At 40.4% G+C, this 19,353-nt stretch overlaps 1 protein-coding gene and 1 non-coding gene across 3 annotated transcripts in view; both read right to left on the bottom strand.

The window, feature by feature from the left end:
• NUDT9 (nudix hydrolase 9) overlaps positions 1–19,353 on the bottom strand; it is a 394,594-nt gene that overhangs the window by 202,298 nt on the left and 172,943 nt on the right. For both annotated transcript variants that reach the window (XM_044086274.1, XM_044086275.1), the window contains exons 4-6: positions 4,315–4,401; positions 3,146–3,257; positions 2,738–2,884 (exon numbers count right to left, since the gene is read on the bottom strand). In XM_044086274.1, the coding sequence (XP_043942209.1) occupies positions 2,738–2,884; positions 3,146–3,257; positions 4,315–4,401 (346 nt within the window). The remainder of the gene's footprint in view (positions 1–2,737; positions 2,885–3,145; positions 3,258–4,314; positions 4,402–19,353) is intronic.
• On the bottom strand, positions 1,441–1,512 carry TRNAK-UUU. The gene has a single exon. It is a non-coding gene; the product is annotated as a tRNA-Lys (tRNA).

Here is a 19,353-nt window from a genome sequence, read left to right as displayed (position 1 = left end):
GATGTCTTGATTTACTGATGGGGAAGCAGCAGGTTGGTTATATCTACGGTGTTTGTATATCTGGTGTTACTGACCACCACTTCAGAGCAGATTTGGGTGTTACCTTTGAGATTGCAGATGTATGTGAAGAAGGTGTTGTGATTGTCTTTAGTGGATATGGCCAATTTGGACTTGGTTAGCCTTAGGGGATTTCACCAGTGATCTTATTTCAGACAAAGGAGAGATTGTTTCCAACCTGGCACCTGCTCTTTCTTGGTCATGGACAGCAATTCTTTCCTTTTACTATACAGTTTGTTTACTGTTGCTGTTCACCATACAGGTTTACTCTTTCTTGAGGAAGATGATTTGGTCCTGTCAGGTATTGCTGAGTCCATATACCTATGCAGGTGCTCATATAGTTTTTGGGTGTTGGCTTGGACATTAGTACTAGTTCCAACTGAAGGGATGGTGGCTGTGAAGCTGCTTAGACTTGCTCTCATAAGACTGTAGTAAGCTTTGGAAAAGTTTTTTTTGTTTGACCCTGACAAGGGGGGTGGTCAGGGGAGATGGTGACTTTTGAAAGTGATCACTTTATGATTAGATCTTACCAAGGAGGCTGACACTGTAGGGGTGCTACAGTGGCTACTCATGTTGGTTAGGACAAGGTCCAGGATATTTTCACCTCTTGTAGGGGTGTTGACCAACTGATCCAATGCATTGGCATTCATGAAGTTGAGGAATCTCTGGACATTCATGTTTGGGCTAAAATAGGTTTTCTACTCTATGGTTGGGTAGTTAAAGTCACCCAGGATCAGAGTAGAGGGTTAAATCTTGATGGATTCAAGTTAGGTGGAGTGGGCGTCCTGAGTCATGATTGCAGATCTGTAGCTAGCTATGATTTGAATAGGTGTTTTATCAACAGTTAACTGCACCTGGAGTGTCTCCTGTGTGTCATACTGTTTGACCAGCCTGGATGTGTGTATGCCTTTGATAAATATTGAAACCCCACCTCCTTTGGCTTTGAAGCCCTCCATTTGGGGTCTGAAAGTATGGTAGGATGAGTAAACTGGTAAAGCTGGGGTGCTCTCTGAAACTCTGAACCAGGTTTCAGTGACTGCGCAAATGTCAGCATCCTCCAGGGCTAGGAATGCTTACAAGGAGTGCAGTTTCATGCTAAAACCCTTAGTTTTAGCAGCATGACCTTTAAATTTTGTTTAGAAGAATTTTTCATGTTGGTAATTTTGTGCTCATGACTTTGCCTAAAAACGGCACTATGGGGGAGGCAAGAGCCTTTGCCAGAAGCCTGAAACCCAGGGGAAAAAGGCCCTCCTTTCTTAGAGCCCCAGTGGTTTGGCAGTCAGAACAATGATCGTTACACTTTTTCAGATTATCATGCAATATTCACATGTGAAATAAGGTCAAGATCATACACAGTTTGTAAGCAACTAAAGAAGCGCGCACAACCCAAAAGGGACTTGAACCCTGGACCATCAGATTAAAAGTCTAATGCTCTACCAATTGAGCTATCCAGGCATGTACGCCCATAGGCAGAGACACTGAATGTAAACTTTTCTACACTAAAAAGAATTCCAAGAGTCACTATAGCAGAGAAATTCTGTAGTGAATGAGGTACAACTTCATGCAAAAATGTATTATGAGGGCAAAGTGTGTCACACCTGCTAAAACAAAAAGTGTTAAGGGATGTGAAAGAAAGGAATAAATGTGTGCAGTGCAAGTACTGTCAAGAGTTTCCCTCCTGGCTTAGTTATCTGGTACTCCTGCAAAGCAAGTTAATGGCCTGATATAAAAACAGAAAGAAAGACATTTGCAGAACTTAAAATATGAAGGTTAGCACTACTGTTGTAATGGCCTATGAGAAAGTTGTAAAATAAATGCATTACTTGCAATAGAGAATCCTCCAGCTGAATGATCAACTTTCCATACACTAATTCAGTAGGCAGCTTGTTATGAAGAAAACTAGACAAGCCACTACCACTGCCTTTGGGATTTCCCTGATGTACCAAGACAGTTTAGAGAAGAAAGGTACAGCAGCAATGTGTGCAAGTGTGTGTGTGTGTGTGTGTGTGTGTGTGTCTGTGTCTGTGTGTGTGTGTGTGTGTGTCTGTGTGTAAAACTTCACTACACTGTACAAGGAGGTACCAAAGTGAATATATTCTAAGCTTCCACGTACAGTCCTAATGAACAGGTTACGCTATGTCCTGACACTCTCAGACAGTTCAAGGCACTAAAGAATATGTAATCAGTGGTTGCCTAGTCAGATACTCAGAAGATTAATACATTTAACAGCTGTTAAGGAAAGTCTCAAAATAGTATGGGAAAAAAATCCACTGTTTGACTGCACATTCATTCATTCTTGTACTTTGTCAATTTCCATTTCTGTAATGTAAAAAATGTTTTTTCTTCACAGTTCAGGTCTACACAGAGCAACATGTTACAACAGAGACATAAATCAAAACAGTGAACAATGACTGGAACACATTAATCCTAATTCCCATCAGACTACAATAAACAATACATGCTGTTTCAGAATTTTCATATAACAGGGGGAGGAGCCACATGATGGCAGGCAGACAGACACACAGACACACACACACACACACACACACACACACACACACACACACACACACACACACACACACACACACACTCACTCTAACACAAAAAACTAAACTAACAACTGAGACAGGCTAACAATGCCCAAGGCAGACAAGCACAAATGCTTGCCTATATTTACCACAAAGTTTTCTTTTTCGAAGATTTTCTGAAGTTTATCCTGTAGCTTTTTCTTCTCAGACTCAGACTTTTGCAGGAGGTTTAGTGCTTCTTCTCCAAACTCCCGCTTCAGTGTAACAGATAACTTTTCTCCTGGATCCACCATTCCCTAGAATAAGAAAGCGAGGAGACACTTAGCCCCATAATTACAACCCAAAGAGATCAGTGACAACCACTCTATTAAAGGTAAAACTCTCACTGCAATTCATGACTAAGTTAAGCTACAGAAACATTAATTACGTCCCAACTCACAGGGCCATGTGGCTGGTTGCAAATGTGAAGAATAAGCACCACAGTAACATAAAACCATATTTAGTCTGCTGAGCCAAGTAACAAAATCTCTGTTCATATTACAGATGATGAAACATACCCCTGGGACAGCCCACTCTCCACAATCAAGCCTTTTAATTGAGATAAACTGTAAAATGGGTTTCTCGGACTCTGGGTGAATAATAATCTTTCCACTTCTGTCTCGCTTCCACCTGTAAAAAAAAAAATGTTTAGCTATGCATATTTTTTTTTTTACTTCTCAGTGAGCTTTTCTATTATTTTCTACTCAGTTCACAATATGCACTGAAATCCGCTTCCCAGCATTTTATTTAATTTATTTATTTTTACTATAATGCCCACTGGACCATTTTTGTCTTTCCCTGCTGCACAACTTTACTGTCACCGAGTTATTTAGCTCAGAGATTGTTATATCTCCTCCTCCTTCTTATAATCCATCCTGCATAGCACTATGCTATCCACTTAAGTTTCATGTGTGACTGCAGTGCTAGGCAACGGATGGGGTACATTATCCTGCCCTTGTTAGCATCATTCTGTCTCCCTGTCCTGCCCCTGTCAGCATCATTCTGTCTCCCTGCACTGCTAAGATTCGCTGAATGTATGCAACAATTTTATCAAAAGGGATTCTCCCGCTCCTTCCAAAGGCTTTTCAAGTTGGGTACTCTCAAGCTATACTTTCATTATGCTGTATATACTCTTGAGGAATTCCTCTCCACTTCCTCATAAGAATCTTTGGTTATTCAGAGTTGAGCAATTACTGGAAATTACTCCTCCATCTTTCCCACAATATTCTTCTGCTGATAAAGCAAAGTACATTTTCTTCTTTCTAAGCACCCTTGTCTGGCATTAAATTACTCAAACATTGTGTTGCTCTGGAAGCTGTTACTCCTATCCCTTTTAAGCATCCTTTTCTAGTGCTACACTACTTAGAGGTACCACACAAAGAAGTGGTTATACTCCATTATCCTAGCATCTTTCTCAGACTCAAGAAAATGCCATCATCATGTCCCTTTCCGATATCCTTCTTAGAGAAGTGTCAAATTCAAATGCTTTAAAAAAAGTGACTTGTGTAAGTTTAAAAGAATGGTTGCAATTCTCTATAATATAACACTCCACATTACTGCAGTATTGTGAGAAGCTGATTAATGTAAAGATTATTACACCACTGAAATTATGGCCTTTCAGCATTTCATCCTTTGCTTATACAACACAGGTATCTCCTTTACATGCAGCTAGTGCCTGGGATACTACCTTGTAACAATGGGGTCAGCAGCATGGTTGGGGCCCCACCTGCCCAGAAGTCCTCTGCCTTTCAATCCAGTGCGCCCAATAGGATTCCTGTAAAATGAAACGTAAAAGTTATTATGATGTGCTGTGTACATATTTATGTATGAATGTGTTCATGATGATCAGGTAAACTGAAGTGAGTACATCACATTTTTAGTGAAGACCTGGAAAGAAAAGCTCCACATACACTACATTACAAAAACATCTCCACACCTGATCCATTAATGAAATACCACAGTATAAATTACAAAATGATAAGTATAATGCAGAAGTTATGACAGTAAAAACCAGACTCCCTCTATCACTTTACACTTATGGTTGAAAATAAAGTGCTTCTAGTCCCCCCTTCCTTTACCCATTAACTATGGGCTGCAGTTTATCTTGATACAGAAAGAAAATGAGAGAAATGTGAGCTCCAAGCTAATTTGGTGTCTATCTTTTTTTTCCCCAAAAGGTATGAAACTAGCAAGATAATTAACAAATACAAGACAAAACCAGAGTTACCAATAAACAATCTCCACCTTGGATCTGAACCAGTTGGTTAACTTGAAGTTTCACAAAGTCAGGCAGCAAATTGAAAATTCAAATAGTTTATTCCACTTGTAATACACAAAGTTCCAGCACGGTAGACAAGGAATAAAAGTTAAGCGCTTTCACCTAGGTTCAATCCCAGGCTTCCTCAGAACAAAAAATCAAAAGCCATTGGTGGGCTTAAATACCAAATACCCCATCATGTGACCTATCCTAATCACAGTTCCATACTAAAAAATATAATGAATAAATATTCGTGTATGTATGTGTGAAAATCCAAATAAAAATATGTATACATTTAATGCAGAAATACTAGTTCACCCCACATCTGTATTACAATCAATTAAAACAGAAACTAAGAAATTTGTAAAACATTGTTCAATCTATGGAACACTAAATGTAAAAAAAATGTTGTATAAAAAATGTATATATATATGTATATGAAATATACATATATATATATATATATATATACATATATATATATGTGTGTGTGTGTAAAATAATAAATATACATGTATTTGTTTGTAAAAATACAAAATCAATTATATTTCCTAAAAACTCCAACCACAGTCTTAATGTTAAAATCTAATAAACTATAACAATTAAGCACAAGTGGTCTAAAAAGTCCAACAAAAATTGGTTCAATATGAGGCCGAACCCAAAACCAAGAAAAGGTGCATTATGTGTACCTATAACCTAGCTGCTCTCATCCTCAACACACTACCAATATTAATGTGGTCATTTAAACCAGGGGCCTTTCTGCATCCAGTTTTAACTGCCAAAGCAATTCGCGATATTCTAATTTAGTCTCCCAGCACCCTCCCCTAGGGTCCATCTCCACCTGTTCTAAAACAAAATAGGGAAATTAAAAATTTTCCACTTATAGGGAAAGGTACTGACACTATTACTGGGAACACTAAAGGTAACAACTTTGGTCCAGGTACATTTATTCATACATTTTCAGAAACATCCTACCTTACTGAAGAAGTTATTAACAAATTTTGGTATGTTATGAGAATTAATGAAGATATCTCAGAACATATACCTCCTTACCCTAGGTTTGTTAGAAGGAGGGATCTTAACTTGAAAGAGTATTTAGAAAGGGGAAATAAGGAACACTTACATGATTCAAATAATATTAAAAAGAATGGTACATTTAAGTGCGGTTCGTGCCACCAATGTTCCTATATTTTGGGCACCAATTCCATTTTCATTTCCTCTAGGAAGGTTTTTAACAGGAGTGGCAGGCTGTACATGAAAGAAAAGGATAGCAATATGATCGACTGATATGAATTGTTAAGGGTGGAGTAAGCATCTCTGAGAGCACAGTGGCTATTATTTTGAAGCTACTTATTTATAGTCAAAGGTAACACATCCTTTTCAGGACAAGCACACTTTACTGGGAAAGTATGTGTGCAAAAGGAGCCAAACCTAGTGGTTGCTGCATTTTTGGAAACTCATTGAAGAGAAAACCCATGTTTTGACTTTAAAGTTATTTTACATTTCCTAGCCTACATAATACAAATGTCTTTGGATTCAGTTCACAAAACCAACACACACATTTTTATTTTTTCATATAAGGATAAATATATATTGTAATTCATAACTCACAAAAAGTTACGTTTTTACCATTACCATAACATTCCATCTGTGTTGTTGATCTTCATTCATTCTTGATGAACGGGACTCTGTTCTGATCCTCGGAACAGGCTTGGCCATTATACAGCTCGTGCCAGCCAAAAAAACTCTCAAGCTAAGACTCTACCCACAATGCCCACTGTCCATTACCTCAGATCAAGTTTGCAGCCAAAGAATAGAAAAAAAATAACAGAAACCATGTCCAAGGTGAAACCTAAAGGTTACCAGAACAAGTCCAGTCCTCCAGAAGTCTACAGGAGGGGGTAGGAGGGTGGGATGCCAAGAATGAATGAAGATCAACAACACAGATGGAACATTATGGTATGAACATAACTTCTTTATCTGTTGTTGTCAACCTTCATTTATTCTTGACAGATGGGACACAGTCCCCAGCTACTTTAGGTCTTGGGTGGCCTTATGGAAGGATATTTCTGAGAAACATAGAGCCAAAAGATGCTCTTCCCTTGGAAACCATATTCAATTTGTAATGAGTGATAAAGGTATGGGGAGTAGCCATGTTGCGGCTGCACATATTTCTTCCATGGATGCATTGGAATGAAAAACAGCTGACGTGGCTATAGATTTATTTTTATTTATTTATTTTACATTTGCTGACCGGGCTAGTCTAACTGGATATATGTCCCATTTCAGTAGAGGCCCAGGGAGAAAAGCTCCAGGCATAGGTAGTAACAAAACATAGAATATATACAATAACAACATGAGAATGCTATACATTGTTTCGATTGTACAAGAGGATAAATTTGCACAGAGCCTAATAGTAGGTCTAAGCTGAGATTAAAATTTGAGAAAAAGCAACATATGAGAGAAAATAAAAGAAAAAAGAGTTTATTTTTTTAATATAATAGAAGAAAAAATCTCGTTAGGTTACCTTAGATGTTAATAAGGTAGGGAATATAGAACAGTAGAGTAGAGCAGTATAGAACAATAGAGTAGAGAAGTACAGTGAGTACAATGGGGGCAGTAGAGGTATCAGTCTGGGTTAGAGCAAGGACAGAGCCAATATATTTTAAGATATTCTTTTAGGTGTTTTTTAAAAAGATGTGAGGAAGTAAGAGTTGAGAGCTCACTTGGAAGTTGGTTCCAGGTTTTTCCCCACTGTGTTGGTAAAAAGTGAGTCCCCAGCTTTTTTGTTAGATTTTATAGTGGAAACTAGAAGCTTGTTAGCAGAGTGTAATGTTGCAAAACTTTTATAGGGAGTTATTAGATTAGTGAGGATCGGGGTATTATTAGGGTTGTAGAAGATCTTTTGTGTGATAAGTTGTTGACAAAGTAGTTGGTTCTGGAGTTCTAACCATCCCAGTTGTTTGAGGTTGTGGCAGTGGTGAGCTCTGAAGGGACAGCCAGTGACGAATCTGGCTAAGTTATTATAGCTGGTTGATAGTTTGTTAAGGTTGTTCTTAGAAAGGTTGGTATATATGGCTGAAGCATAGAATAGGGTAGAGATCAGGTGGGTTTGGGCAATAGTGGTTCTAGCTATTGGGGTAAGGAAGGGTTTGATTCTATAAAGGAAGCCTAGTTTTCTGTTGACGGTCTTTATGGTAGTATTTATATGGTCATCAAAGCTAAGTTTGTTGTCTACTGTAATTCCCAGGAGACGGGTTGTAGTGTCATGGGAAATGCTAGTTCCATTATTAGAGGTTACTGAGAAGTGAATTTGTGGTGACTTTTGTGTAGGAACAAAGAGCAATAGTTTTGTTTTTTTGGGGTTCAGGAGGAGGCAGTGTTCCATGAACCAAGTTTCAACAATGTTAAATACTGTCTGGGTAAGAGTCTGGAGCGAAATTGTGGACTTGGCTGAACATATGAGAGTTGAGTCATCTGTATATTGAATGCAGGTGGCTAGAGGGATTTTGGCATTTAGATCATTAATAAATATTGAAGAGAGAAGAGGGCCTAAAATAGAACCGTGAGGTACTCCAATGTTCGCAGGCAGGGGGGAAGAAAGATTATTATCCCAAAGCACAGCTTGCTGTCTGTTTTCTAAGTAAGATGTAAACCAGAGTAATGCTTGTGGGTTAAGTGACTGGGCTTTTAGTACATTAATAAGCAGATGATGGTTGACCATGTCAAATGCTTTTGAGAGGTCAATAAAAAGTGCAGAGGAAAGAGAGTTATTGTTACGATTGTTTGTTTATACAGTCAACAAAGGATAGCAGGGCGGTAGTTGTGCTGTGGAATGGTCGAAAGCCATGTTGGTAGTTAGCAAGTAGATTATTATGTAGAAGGTGGTGAAGTAGTTGTTGGTGGATACATTTTTCCATTATTTTAGCTATTGGGGAGAGTAGGGCGATTGGTCGAAAGTTGGAGAGCTCAGCAGACGTCCCGCCTTTATGTAGAGGGATTATGTGGGAGACGTTCCATATGGAGGGGATTGTGCTTTCAATAATAGATCTATTTATAAGGATGGAGATGGGATATGCAATGACTTTAGCGGCAATTTGCAGGTATTCTGCTAGTAGGCAGTCAGCAGAAGGAGTGCATAGTTTGAGTTTTTGAAGGAGGTTGCAAATGAGGGATGTAGGTACAGGTTGTATACAAAAGGTAGGAACTGGTCTGTTGGTGGTATTCAGTGGGGAAGTGGTTATAGGTGGTAATGTATTAGCTAGAGTTTAAATGGCTTCAGTAAAGTAGTTATTAAAGGCATCAGCAATTTGCTTAGAGTTATTATGGGTGATACCTGATGAGGTGGGTGTTTTTGAGTGTCCAGGCTGAAGTAGTTTGTTGATGCCTGACCAGAACTTTTGTGGATTTTGTTGGTGGGTTTGTTGTAGGTGAAGGTAAAATGTTTTTTTTTTTGTCTAGTAGAATGTCTTTTTTGGTGGCATTTCTCAATTGTTTAAAGTGAAGGTGATCTGATGGGTTTTTAGAGGCTCTCCATTTGGCCCAAATTTTATTTCTTAGGAGGATCTGTTGCCCAGTTTGTTTTGTGAGCCATGGGGCTATTTTGGTCCTGGTTTGGGAGGTGCGGCAGGGGGCATGGTAATCTAGGATCTGAAGGAATCTAGTATTAAAGTAGGTCACTGCTTCGTCTAGTTGTATATGACGCAGTAGTGTCCAGTCACATGATTTCAGTTCATTTTGGAAGTTCTCTGGTTGAAAGTTTTTTTTTGATCGAGAGGTTTTGAAAGTATTACAATTTGGGCTATGAGTTTTTTGTTTAATTATATAGGTTAGAGCATGGTCACTGATATCATCTGGAAGGATACCTGGTTTGTAAGTTTCAGGATGACTTTTAATAAGGATCAAGTCGAGGATGGATTCTTTACTGCTTGGTTTATGGATTCTACTAGGGGTGGTTATTATTTGTGAGAAGCCATAGAGATTTATGTTGTAGATAGGATATGGGGAGCTACACTTAGTCCAGTCTATATTAAAATCACCTAGGACAATGGTTTCCTGAGGTAGGTGGGTAGAGAGGCAACTAAGTATGTTTTCAAGGGTTATGATATTTCCAGGGGGAAGATAGGAGCAAATTAGATAGATAGATTTAGCGTTGTTGATTTGGAGTTTGGCAATAAGGGTTTCAGCATGGGTATCTGTGGGTAGGAAGGTACTGGAGGGTAAAACTTTGAGTTCTGATTTATACAAAATGGCTACTCCCCCACCCTTTTTGGTTTTGCGGTCACATCTCAGGATGTTATATCCAGGAGAGGTAATTTCCTGGTCCTGAGTTGAGGGTTTGAGCCATGTTTCTGTAGTACAGAGGATATAAAATTTGTGCACATCTAAGAGTGCATGAAGTTGGGTAATTTTGTTGATAATGCTACAGATGTTAAGGTGAGCTATCAGGAGGGAGTTAGAAGGCCTTTTTGGGGTAGTAGTTTCATGAGAAATTAAGTTATGTGGGTTACTGGGAATTCCTGTTTGGGGGCCAGAGTTAGGATGAATATCACCATCTAATAGGGGATGTTGTTGAGGTTTTAGTATTATTTTTAGGAGTTTGTAGTACTTAATTATTAGGGTTTTTTGTTATGGAAGTAAGTACTATGGGTAGATCTATGGTACTTTGGAACTATATAGCTGGAAGTAGAGGTTATGCTAATGTGGTTAAGGGAGTTTCCATGAGTAATTGGTAAAGTTTGCTGGTAGGGGTGGTGATGTTCAGGCAGAGAAAGGTGTTCTAAGAAGGTTAGTGTAAGGTAGAGTTAGAGATGCTAGAGTAGTAGTTAAGAGTAGTAGGTGTATGTGTATTGAATTATGTGTTGAGGCCATTAGGGTGTGTATGATGAGTGGTAGGGTAGGTAGAGGGAAGGACTTTAGAAAATGCTAAAGGGATGGTAGAAGAGAGGAAAGATGAGCTGAAGGATGTAGAGAAAGTTAGGTGATATTGGATTATATGGAATGAGCAGGTAGCAGTAGAAGAGTAAGTTGTAAAATGTTAGGTATAAAGGATGAAGTAGTGTGGAAATGTTAGGGAGAGGGCAAAAAAAGTGATGTGTAGTTTAGGGACTTAATGAGGTTGGGGTGGGGTAAAGTTGGAGTTGTCAGTGATTGGGTGACGAGAGGAAGGGGTGTGGCTGGGTAAGTATAAGTTTAACAGCACTGGGGGTGGCTGGGAATTGGGGGTAGGGTAGGGGAGCAGAGTGAGCCCGCAGGGCGAACGGAGCGAGGTCAGACCTAGAGGGAAAAGAATAGACTAGAAAAAACAATCAATCAGTCACTGGGACACAGGGTAAGAATCTTATTATTCTATAAGGCAGTAGTACTATGTGTGAGAGAGTAGGTAAGTAGTGGGAAATAATGTGGGGAGGAAAGGGAAAGAAAAACAAGTCTACTGGTAATGGCAAAACTTCAGAGAAAAGGGAAATTAGGTAAGGAGCAATATACTGCTCTTAAGTTTCCTGCCACCTAGTGGCTATATGGAGGAAAGGCAAAGTAAAGAGAAAGCGGGGCTCAAGGGTTAGGTTTACTGATACGGAGGTCCTGCGTTTAGTTGAAGAAGGCTATAGCCCTTAGAAGCTAAAAATCTAAAAGGAGCTTAATGGTAGAACAGAGACATAGATTGGGAGGGCGAGGGGTGGGAGGAGGAAGAGGATGGCGGCAGGCAACTATCTCGCTCAGGAAGTAAGCTGCTGAGTACAGAATTAACAGTCACACAACTAGTTTAATAGGCTACATACACTGAGGATTCCTTGGTAGTATGGGAGTATTCACACTGCTACACTCAAGCAGTATCCTTGGAGTCTTCATGCTTTCAATTAGGAGGGAGCATTCCTTGTAAGTCTTTTAGGTTATACAAGGTGTTCTTAATACTGGAGGGAAACACCCAGGGATGCAGGCTGTAAAAAGTAGAGAAATACCAAAATAAGTGACTGCAGTAATGAAAAAGGGAAGAAATAACACAAAGGAAGAGTAGGGTATAGAGTAAAGTGGGTAAGGAGGCTGTCGCTCTAGGGGAGCAGTTAGTAAAGGTAGGAGAGGGCAATTAGGAGTATAAAGCAGTGAAATGAGAGGGGGAGGGAGGAAGGAGGCTTGAAGCACGGAGGAAGGAAAAAATGCAGTGGCATGAGAGAGAAAGATAATGTGTTAGTTGTTATGAGGTATGCAGTAATATCAGTTATCAAAACTAAGCAAGAGAGAGCAGTTCAGCAATAACAACAATCAACATTCTAGAAGCATGTATTTCCCTGTCCTTGAGTCAACAAATGTCGCAGACAATTCACTTCTACACAGCAGATAGAAAGTAGTGTGCAGACCTAAACTCACAAATTTGAAAAAAAAAATATGTGCTACTGAATACTTTTACATGCATAAGCACCATTGAGCGCAATGACAACCTAGTAAGGTAGAATATATGCTAAAAATAACAATGCACACCAAGCTGTATACATTTACGGCAGGAAAAGAAATGCAATACAACATTAAAGGCAGTACAATCAATAAAAATGCTTTCAATAGTAAAAAGAAAGACAAAATGCTAAGCGTAATGATAGAAAACACTAAAAAATTAACACTCGCTAACTCTTTCAATAGAAAAAGTAATAAAATAGTAAAAACGCTTTTAATAGTAAAAAGAAAGAGAAAATGCTAAGCGTAATGATTAGAAAACACTAAAATGAACACTCGCTAACTATCAATAATAAAAAGAAAGACAAAATGCTAAGCGTAATAATAGAAATACACTAAAAGTAACACTCGGCGTGCACTTTAACAGGCGCAGGTTACTTGTGGTTATTATGATTGCAAATGAAAGTAATACAGCTTCTAAGCCATTTTGACAAGGTAACTTTCGAGACAGGTTTACCTAAAGTTGAACTTGAAAAAACCACAAATAATTGATCTGATTTTCTAGACTGTTTCCATCAAGATAGAAATGTAACTGTCTGTGAAAATCCAGTAAATGTAAGCAATATTTATCTTTATTTGAAAAATTGGGGAAGACGACGGACAAATCGATAGTCTGATTAATATTAGATTCCGAGACCATCTTAGGTAGAAAAGAAGGGTTTGTTTTCAATGGAACTCTATCCCTATGAAAAAATCAGATAAGGATGTTTCACACACAAAGCTTGTAATTCAGAGACTCTCCTGGCAAAAGTGACGGCCACCAGAAAGAGTTTTCCATGACAGGAACTTGAGATTGCAAGTAGCTGCAGGCTCAAAAGACTGGAGAACTAAAGATTGTAATATTAGGTTCAAATCCCATAGAGCTATGGGATCCTTAAATGGGGGCTTTAGATGTAAGACACCTTTAAGAAAAACTTTGCATAAACTATGGGGAAACTAAGTAATGATCATCAAATCCACTGTGGAAATTGGAAATGGCTGTTAACTGGATCCAAATTATTTGTACGGGCTCAAATGGAAAATCTTTTCCATTTCGTAAGACAGAGTTTGTTGGTGGACGGTTTATAAGAAGCCAGAATAATTTTTTGTACTGAGGAACGTAATTTGCTCTGCCTGGCATTTAATGGAATTTAAGAAACCAACAGCTTGAGACTGTGAAGGTTGGGATGCACCAATCCCTGCGGATGAGACAGCAGGTCTGGAACTGGATCTTGAATCCAAAGATGGTGAATCAGGTGAGGTCAAAGGAAGGGGAACCAGACATGATGGGCCAACAGGGTGCAATGAGGATCACTTTGCTTCTCAACCTTTTGGCTTTCTTCAAAAACAGAAGAATGAGGGGGGAAAGGCATAAAAGTAGTCCCGGGGCCAATCGAGGAAGACTGCATCTTTCTGGGACTCCCCCTGAAGGGGAATTAAGGCAAAACAGCTGCTGCATTTGTTATTTATTGGGGAGGCAAAGAGATCACAGCAAGACTGGCCCCAATGACGAAAAAGTTTCATCGTCTCCTTGTGATTGAGAGACCACTCATGAGGCAGGAGGATGCATCTGCTCAGCTTGTCCACTATCACGTTGGAGCTTCCCGGGATATGCATTGCTATTACAAACTGGGTGGAAAAGATAGCCCATTGCCATATCCTGAGAGCTTCCCGGCAAAGGGGATAAGATCTGGTTCCGCCTTGTTTGTTGATGTACCAGACTACTGACATGTCTGATTGAATCGCAATCGTCCCAGAAGGAAGAGCAGACAGAAAGGCTTGCAATTCTAGAAGCACTGCCCTCAATTCCAGGTCAGTGATATGCAAATTGGTCTCCTGCTGATACCAAGTGCCTTGAAATATTCCCAGATAATTGCCCCCCACCCGAGCAGGGAAATGCCGGTGGTCACTACTGCCGTGGGTGCACAAGGAGTTGAGGTATGTCCCCAAAGACTTTCCTCTGACTTCATCCACCAGGATAGATCCTTCTTGCAGTGGTTTGTTATCAAAATAGGACAAGACATTGGGTGCGTTAGTACTGACCATTGTGCAGCTAACAGCCATTGAAGCAGCCTCATATGAAATCTTGCCAAGGGCACTAAGGTTATGGTTGCTGCCATTAGATCCAGGACGAGAAGAGCAGAAATTTTGCCTTTTAATATGATGAGCTGTACTTGAGTCTTTATTTTCTGTAGTCTGTGTAGAGGGAGAGAAGCTGCACAAGAAACTGTATTGAGGCATGCTCCTGTAAATTCTAGGTGTCATGATGGAGTCCAGTGGGATTTGTCTGTGTTGATCGTAATGTCCAACGACTAGAAAAGATGCAACATGAAGGCTGTGTCTTGAAGCAGTAGACGCCTGGTGAGGGTGGTGAGGAGCCAGTCATCTAGGTATGGAAACACTTGGAATCCCTGCAGCCTCAAATGAGCTGTAACTGCTGCCATGCATTTGGTGAATACCCTGGGGATTGTGGTGAGAGCGAAGGGCAGCACTCTGAACTGAAAATGACTGGTTCCCAGCCAGAAGTGGAGAAACCTTCTGGAACACTTGTCCATCTTTATGTGGCAATATGCATCAAAGGTCTATAGAGCACATCCAATCATTTTCCTCTAGAAAAAAAAGAATAGACTGAACCGTGACCATCTGGAATTTTGTTTTGGTGAATGAACTTGTTTAGAAGGCTGAGATCTAAATTGGTCTCCAGTCCCCTATCTTTTTGGCAGTAAAAAGAATCTGGAGTAAAATCCTGATCCTCTTTGGTCTGGTGGGACTTCTTGGATGACTCTTTTTTTACTAGTAGCTTTTGAATCTCTACTGCTGCTTGGTCCCTCAGATCAAACATTGGGGACTCTTTTTGGTGACTTTGGAAATAACATAAGGAGAACGTGGTAACTTTTGGTGATAATTCTCTGCACCCAAGCATCCGAAGTTATCAGTAGCCAAGCGGTCTGGTGCAGTGAAAATCTTTCCTCAACTGTTTCAAGAGGTAAGCAATTGGGCCTCCATTCAGGAGCGCTGGTAGGGTTGTCTGGGGAAGGAGTCTCTGGAGCTGATTTTGTGGGCCATCTCTACTACGGGGGAGGGTGTCTTCCATTAGAACTTCCCCCTCTGCCCCAAGGGGAGTATTTGCCACATGTGTCCTGAGAAGGCCCTTGGGACTTTTTGAACCACATTTTCCCACTCCTCTGATTCTTAGAGTAGGATCTTTGAGGAGTAGAAAAATGAATGCCCAAACCAGAAAGGGCCTTTCCATCTTTTTTGCACCTGGCTAGTGTATCGCTGACTTTTGGGCCAAACAAGGAAGATCCGACAATAGAAGTATTGACGAAGGAAGACTAGAAAGGATCCGCAAAGTCACACAAATGCATCCTGGCATGGCGCTTTATGGCAAAACCTAAACCCGCTGCTCTGGTCATTCTCTCTGCTGCATGAGCAATGAGCCAACATGGATGAGTACGATACAGACTCCAGGGTGGCAAGTTGAGAGGCAAACTTATCCCACACCTCGTCAGACAGCTCCAGGAAAGGTATCCAATAGCTCCTTTATCAGATCCCTTTGGAGTCTAATGAAGTGTGCCATGAAATTCAAGGACCTAAGAGTGAAGGTCGATGATTCACAGACCTGCTTCCCTAATCTGTCCATCGTCTGAGACTCTGTTAGGAGGGTGGACAGTGGAACTCTCCTCGGCAAGTTCCTTTTTGGTGGCAGCCACCCCCACCATAGAATCTACTGCTAAACCCTTTCCCCAATGTGATTTCTCTTCTGGGGCTGATAACATTCTATCTAGTCTCTGGGGATTAGGCTCTATGGAATCAGGAGCTTTCCTTGCCTGTTGTGCAATTACCTTAATAAGTTAGTCAGCAGCCGGGGTCACCCAGGAAGTAGATGGGCAAGCACCTAAAGCCTGCAAGACCACAAATTCCTCTGAGGATAGGTTTGTGGGCTTCCAATCACCCCTCAGTTTTAAGATCTCCAGGATGTCTCCAAATGAGACATCTTCAGGGGGTGACCAGAGGGAATCCTCCCCTTCATCGTAATCTGCGTCTTCTGTCACAGATTCTTCCAGAGAATTTAAAAGCCTACTCTTGCAAGTCTTCTTCTGGGTTGGTTCCTCAGTGGGAATCTCTGAGGAAGACTCCGAAGAAGAGGGGCCTCGAACAGGGATATTTTGCACTTTCAGTGCTCATTGTCCCAACGTGAGAGATGGTGGCAGCTGCGGTCCAGAAGGTACAGGTATGTGGCACTCTGACAGAGATGTGGCCAGCTGAGAGCCCACTGAGGCTAAAGCTCTCTCCATGATCTGGAAGTCAGGCCCACCCGAAGTGGGATGGGAGCCTGGAACTGAGAAGGACAACCTTGGAACCAGGGTCACATCACGCTCCGAAGGACTGCCCTCCAAAACAGGAGCCGGGGAAGAGTCTGAGACTGTCAGGCTTCAGAGACACATGGAAGACTCTGATAAAAAAAATTAGGGACCGTACTGGAGCCCTCCAGACAGACAGCCAAACTACGGCCCTGAGAGTCTATCAGTTCTGAGGGAACCGAAGACACCAGAGACAATCCTGGCACTGAAGAAGGAGCTTCTGTCAGCACCATAACAGCTGGAACTGGGATAATCAAAGTGACAGACTCTGAGTCTAGAGAGGAGGTCAGAGGAGGAAAGTCAAGAGAAGTCCTAGGAGAAAGGACCTCGACTCCAGATGGGAGGGAGGTCTGAGTGTTTGCAGGAAGACCATTGACTGCCAAAAGCTGATCCACTAATCTCACAATATCTACCTCGGAAAGACTTCTGGTTGATCAGACTGACATCCTTGAGGGAGACTCTGGCCTATCCAAGAAGGGACTGGGAAGTTGACCCAGAAAGGGGTATATATAGAAAGGGATTATCTTGTTCTGGGGGGAACAAAAGTTTCTTGCTTTGGCACCGTAAGCTGCAGAGCAGATGGAGAAGTCGGAACCAAGTGGAAGGTCAGAGATGCCGATGCTGAGGCTGGTAAAGTCGGTGCCGAAATGGTCAGTACCAAGGGGGCCATAACTGTCGGTGCCAAGGCTCGTTTGACAATCAATTTAGGAATCTTACTTTTTGGTTCTGTGGAGGCTGATGGAACCGGAGACTTATGCGTTTTTGTCTCAGGTGCAGAAGGAGAGCTCGGCACCGAATGACTTCTCTTTTTGTGTTCAGTTTTAGGGGACTCTCGCTTAGACAAGGCTTCATCAAATGAGGATTTTAACAATCGCTACAGAATCATCTTATTTTGGCGTTCTGTCAAAGTTCTTGAACTAAAGTCTTGGCAGGTCATACAATTAGTTTCCAAATAGAGCGCACCCAAGCAATATACACATGAAAGATGTCCATTTGAATTGGGCCTCTATCTACCACAATCCTGGCATTGTTTGAAGCCCGACGTGTGTTTTGATTTTTCTGCCATTTTGAAAGTAAAGCTTACACACCAACAAAACACACCGAAAGGTCAGAGAAGAAAAACTACCAGCAATACTAGTGAAAAATACCAGCAACGGTTAAAAGGGAAATACCAACGATGGTAAGAAAAGAGATTACCTAAAAGGGAAGGGGAAATTACCAACAATGGCAATAAAGAATACCGTTAAGGTAAGAAGGGTAGAGAAGCTGAATCACACGGACTAGATAAAACCAAATTCTCAATGAAAATAATATATAATTGAAACACTTAGCTGGAGAGTATCGGTTGACATGTCTTGTTATCAGATCAGCAAATGACACCTGAAGTAATGGACAGAGAGATATTGTGGGTAGAGACTTAGCTCGAGAGGTTTTGGGCTGGAGAGAGCTGCATAACAACAGAGCCAGTTCTGAGTCACATTCGTCAAGAATGAATGAAGATTGACAACATCAGATGCAATGTTTCTTTGCCCCGAAGGCAATTTTACAGCATTTGAAATGCTATTACACAAAACAATGGAAAACATTATCAAGAAATATGATTTGACCCTCAGAAATTCCTTTTCCAGTTATATTACCTCTGCACCTAAAAGCAGACCTAACTATAATTTCTAACTGAATACCTATGTTTGCTGTTCACATGAATTTATTAAAACTTGCCAAACTATTTCAGAGATATAACCCTGTACAGACAGCCTTCATCAATAGACCTACATGGTCACTGGAATGTGCCATGCTGCCACGATGCATTATTTTTAGTGTCTCTTGGGTGAGACCATGCAACTTCTTCCCAAAGTGCCAAAATGCAGACTATATACACAGAATTTGTGATTGTTGTATTGTTATTATATCACATGTAAAAGAAATCAAATATTCACAAAGCAAAGCAACATTTCTGTTAACACATAAAAGGTAAGGTCTAAACTCTATATTTACTAACAAAGGTAGTGTACTGCAGCATTTTTATGGACTGAGATGCAGTGAAATGGCTGGGTTAAAACTGCATTTTTCAATGTATTTTGTACACGCCTATTATAATCGCCCAATTTTTTTATTATGAACTCCCTTACGGAAGTGACATATTGAGTCTTTTATAAGGCTAACAAATGCAGTCCTTCAGAGAACTTCTGTTATAGTCTGTTAATATAACTAGCTTTCACCTGGGAGATACTTGCCCTCGGCTCAAAAAGGGTGAAACTACTATCCAGAATATGTGTGTGTATGGATACAGATATAGATACATGCATGCATGTGTCTGTCTGTGTTATGTATGTGTGTGTATATTATACATATACATTTTATTATTACACACATACACACCTCTCTGTATAAACACAATCAGAAAAAGACAGAAAGACAGACAGGCAGACAGATGCACAATATTACTTTACATTGATCATTCAGTTTACAAATAAACATATATAATCCTGTGTATGAATGTTCATTTGCACACATGTTAATCAACCTTACTCACTTGTTTCCCAACCAACTGTTGATTCTTTATTGAACTGTAAATTTGGCAGACAAAACAAATTTAACACATTTAAGCGAGCAATTTAATTTTGCATGCAATTATTACAACATTTTCCCTATCTTTTAATTGCCCACTATGTCCTACTTT

This window comes from Protopterus annectens, chromosome 10.part0 (genome assembly GCF_019279795.1).
Source record: "Protopterus annectens isolate FY-2018-M chromosome 10.part0, PAN1.0, whole genome shotgun sequence".
Taxonomy (NCBI): Eukaryota; Metazoa; Chordata; order Ceratodontiformes; family Protopteridae; genus Protopterus; species Protopterus annectens.
This window is presented reverse-complemented; position numbering and strand designations above follow the sequence as displayed.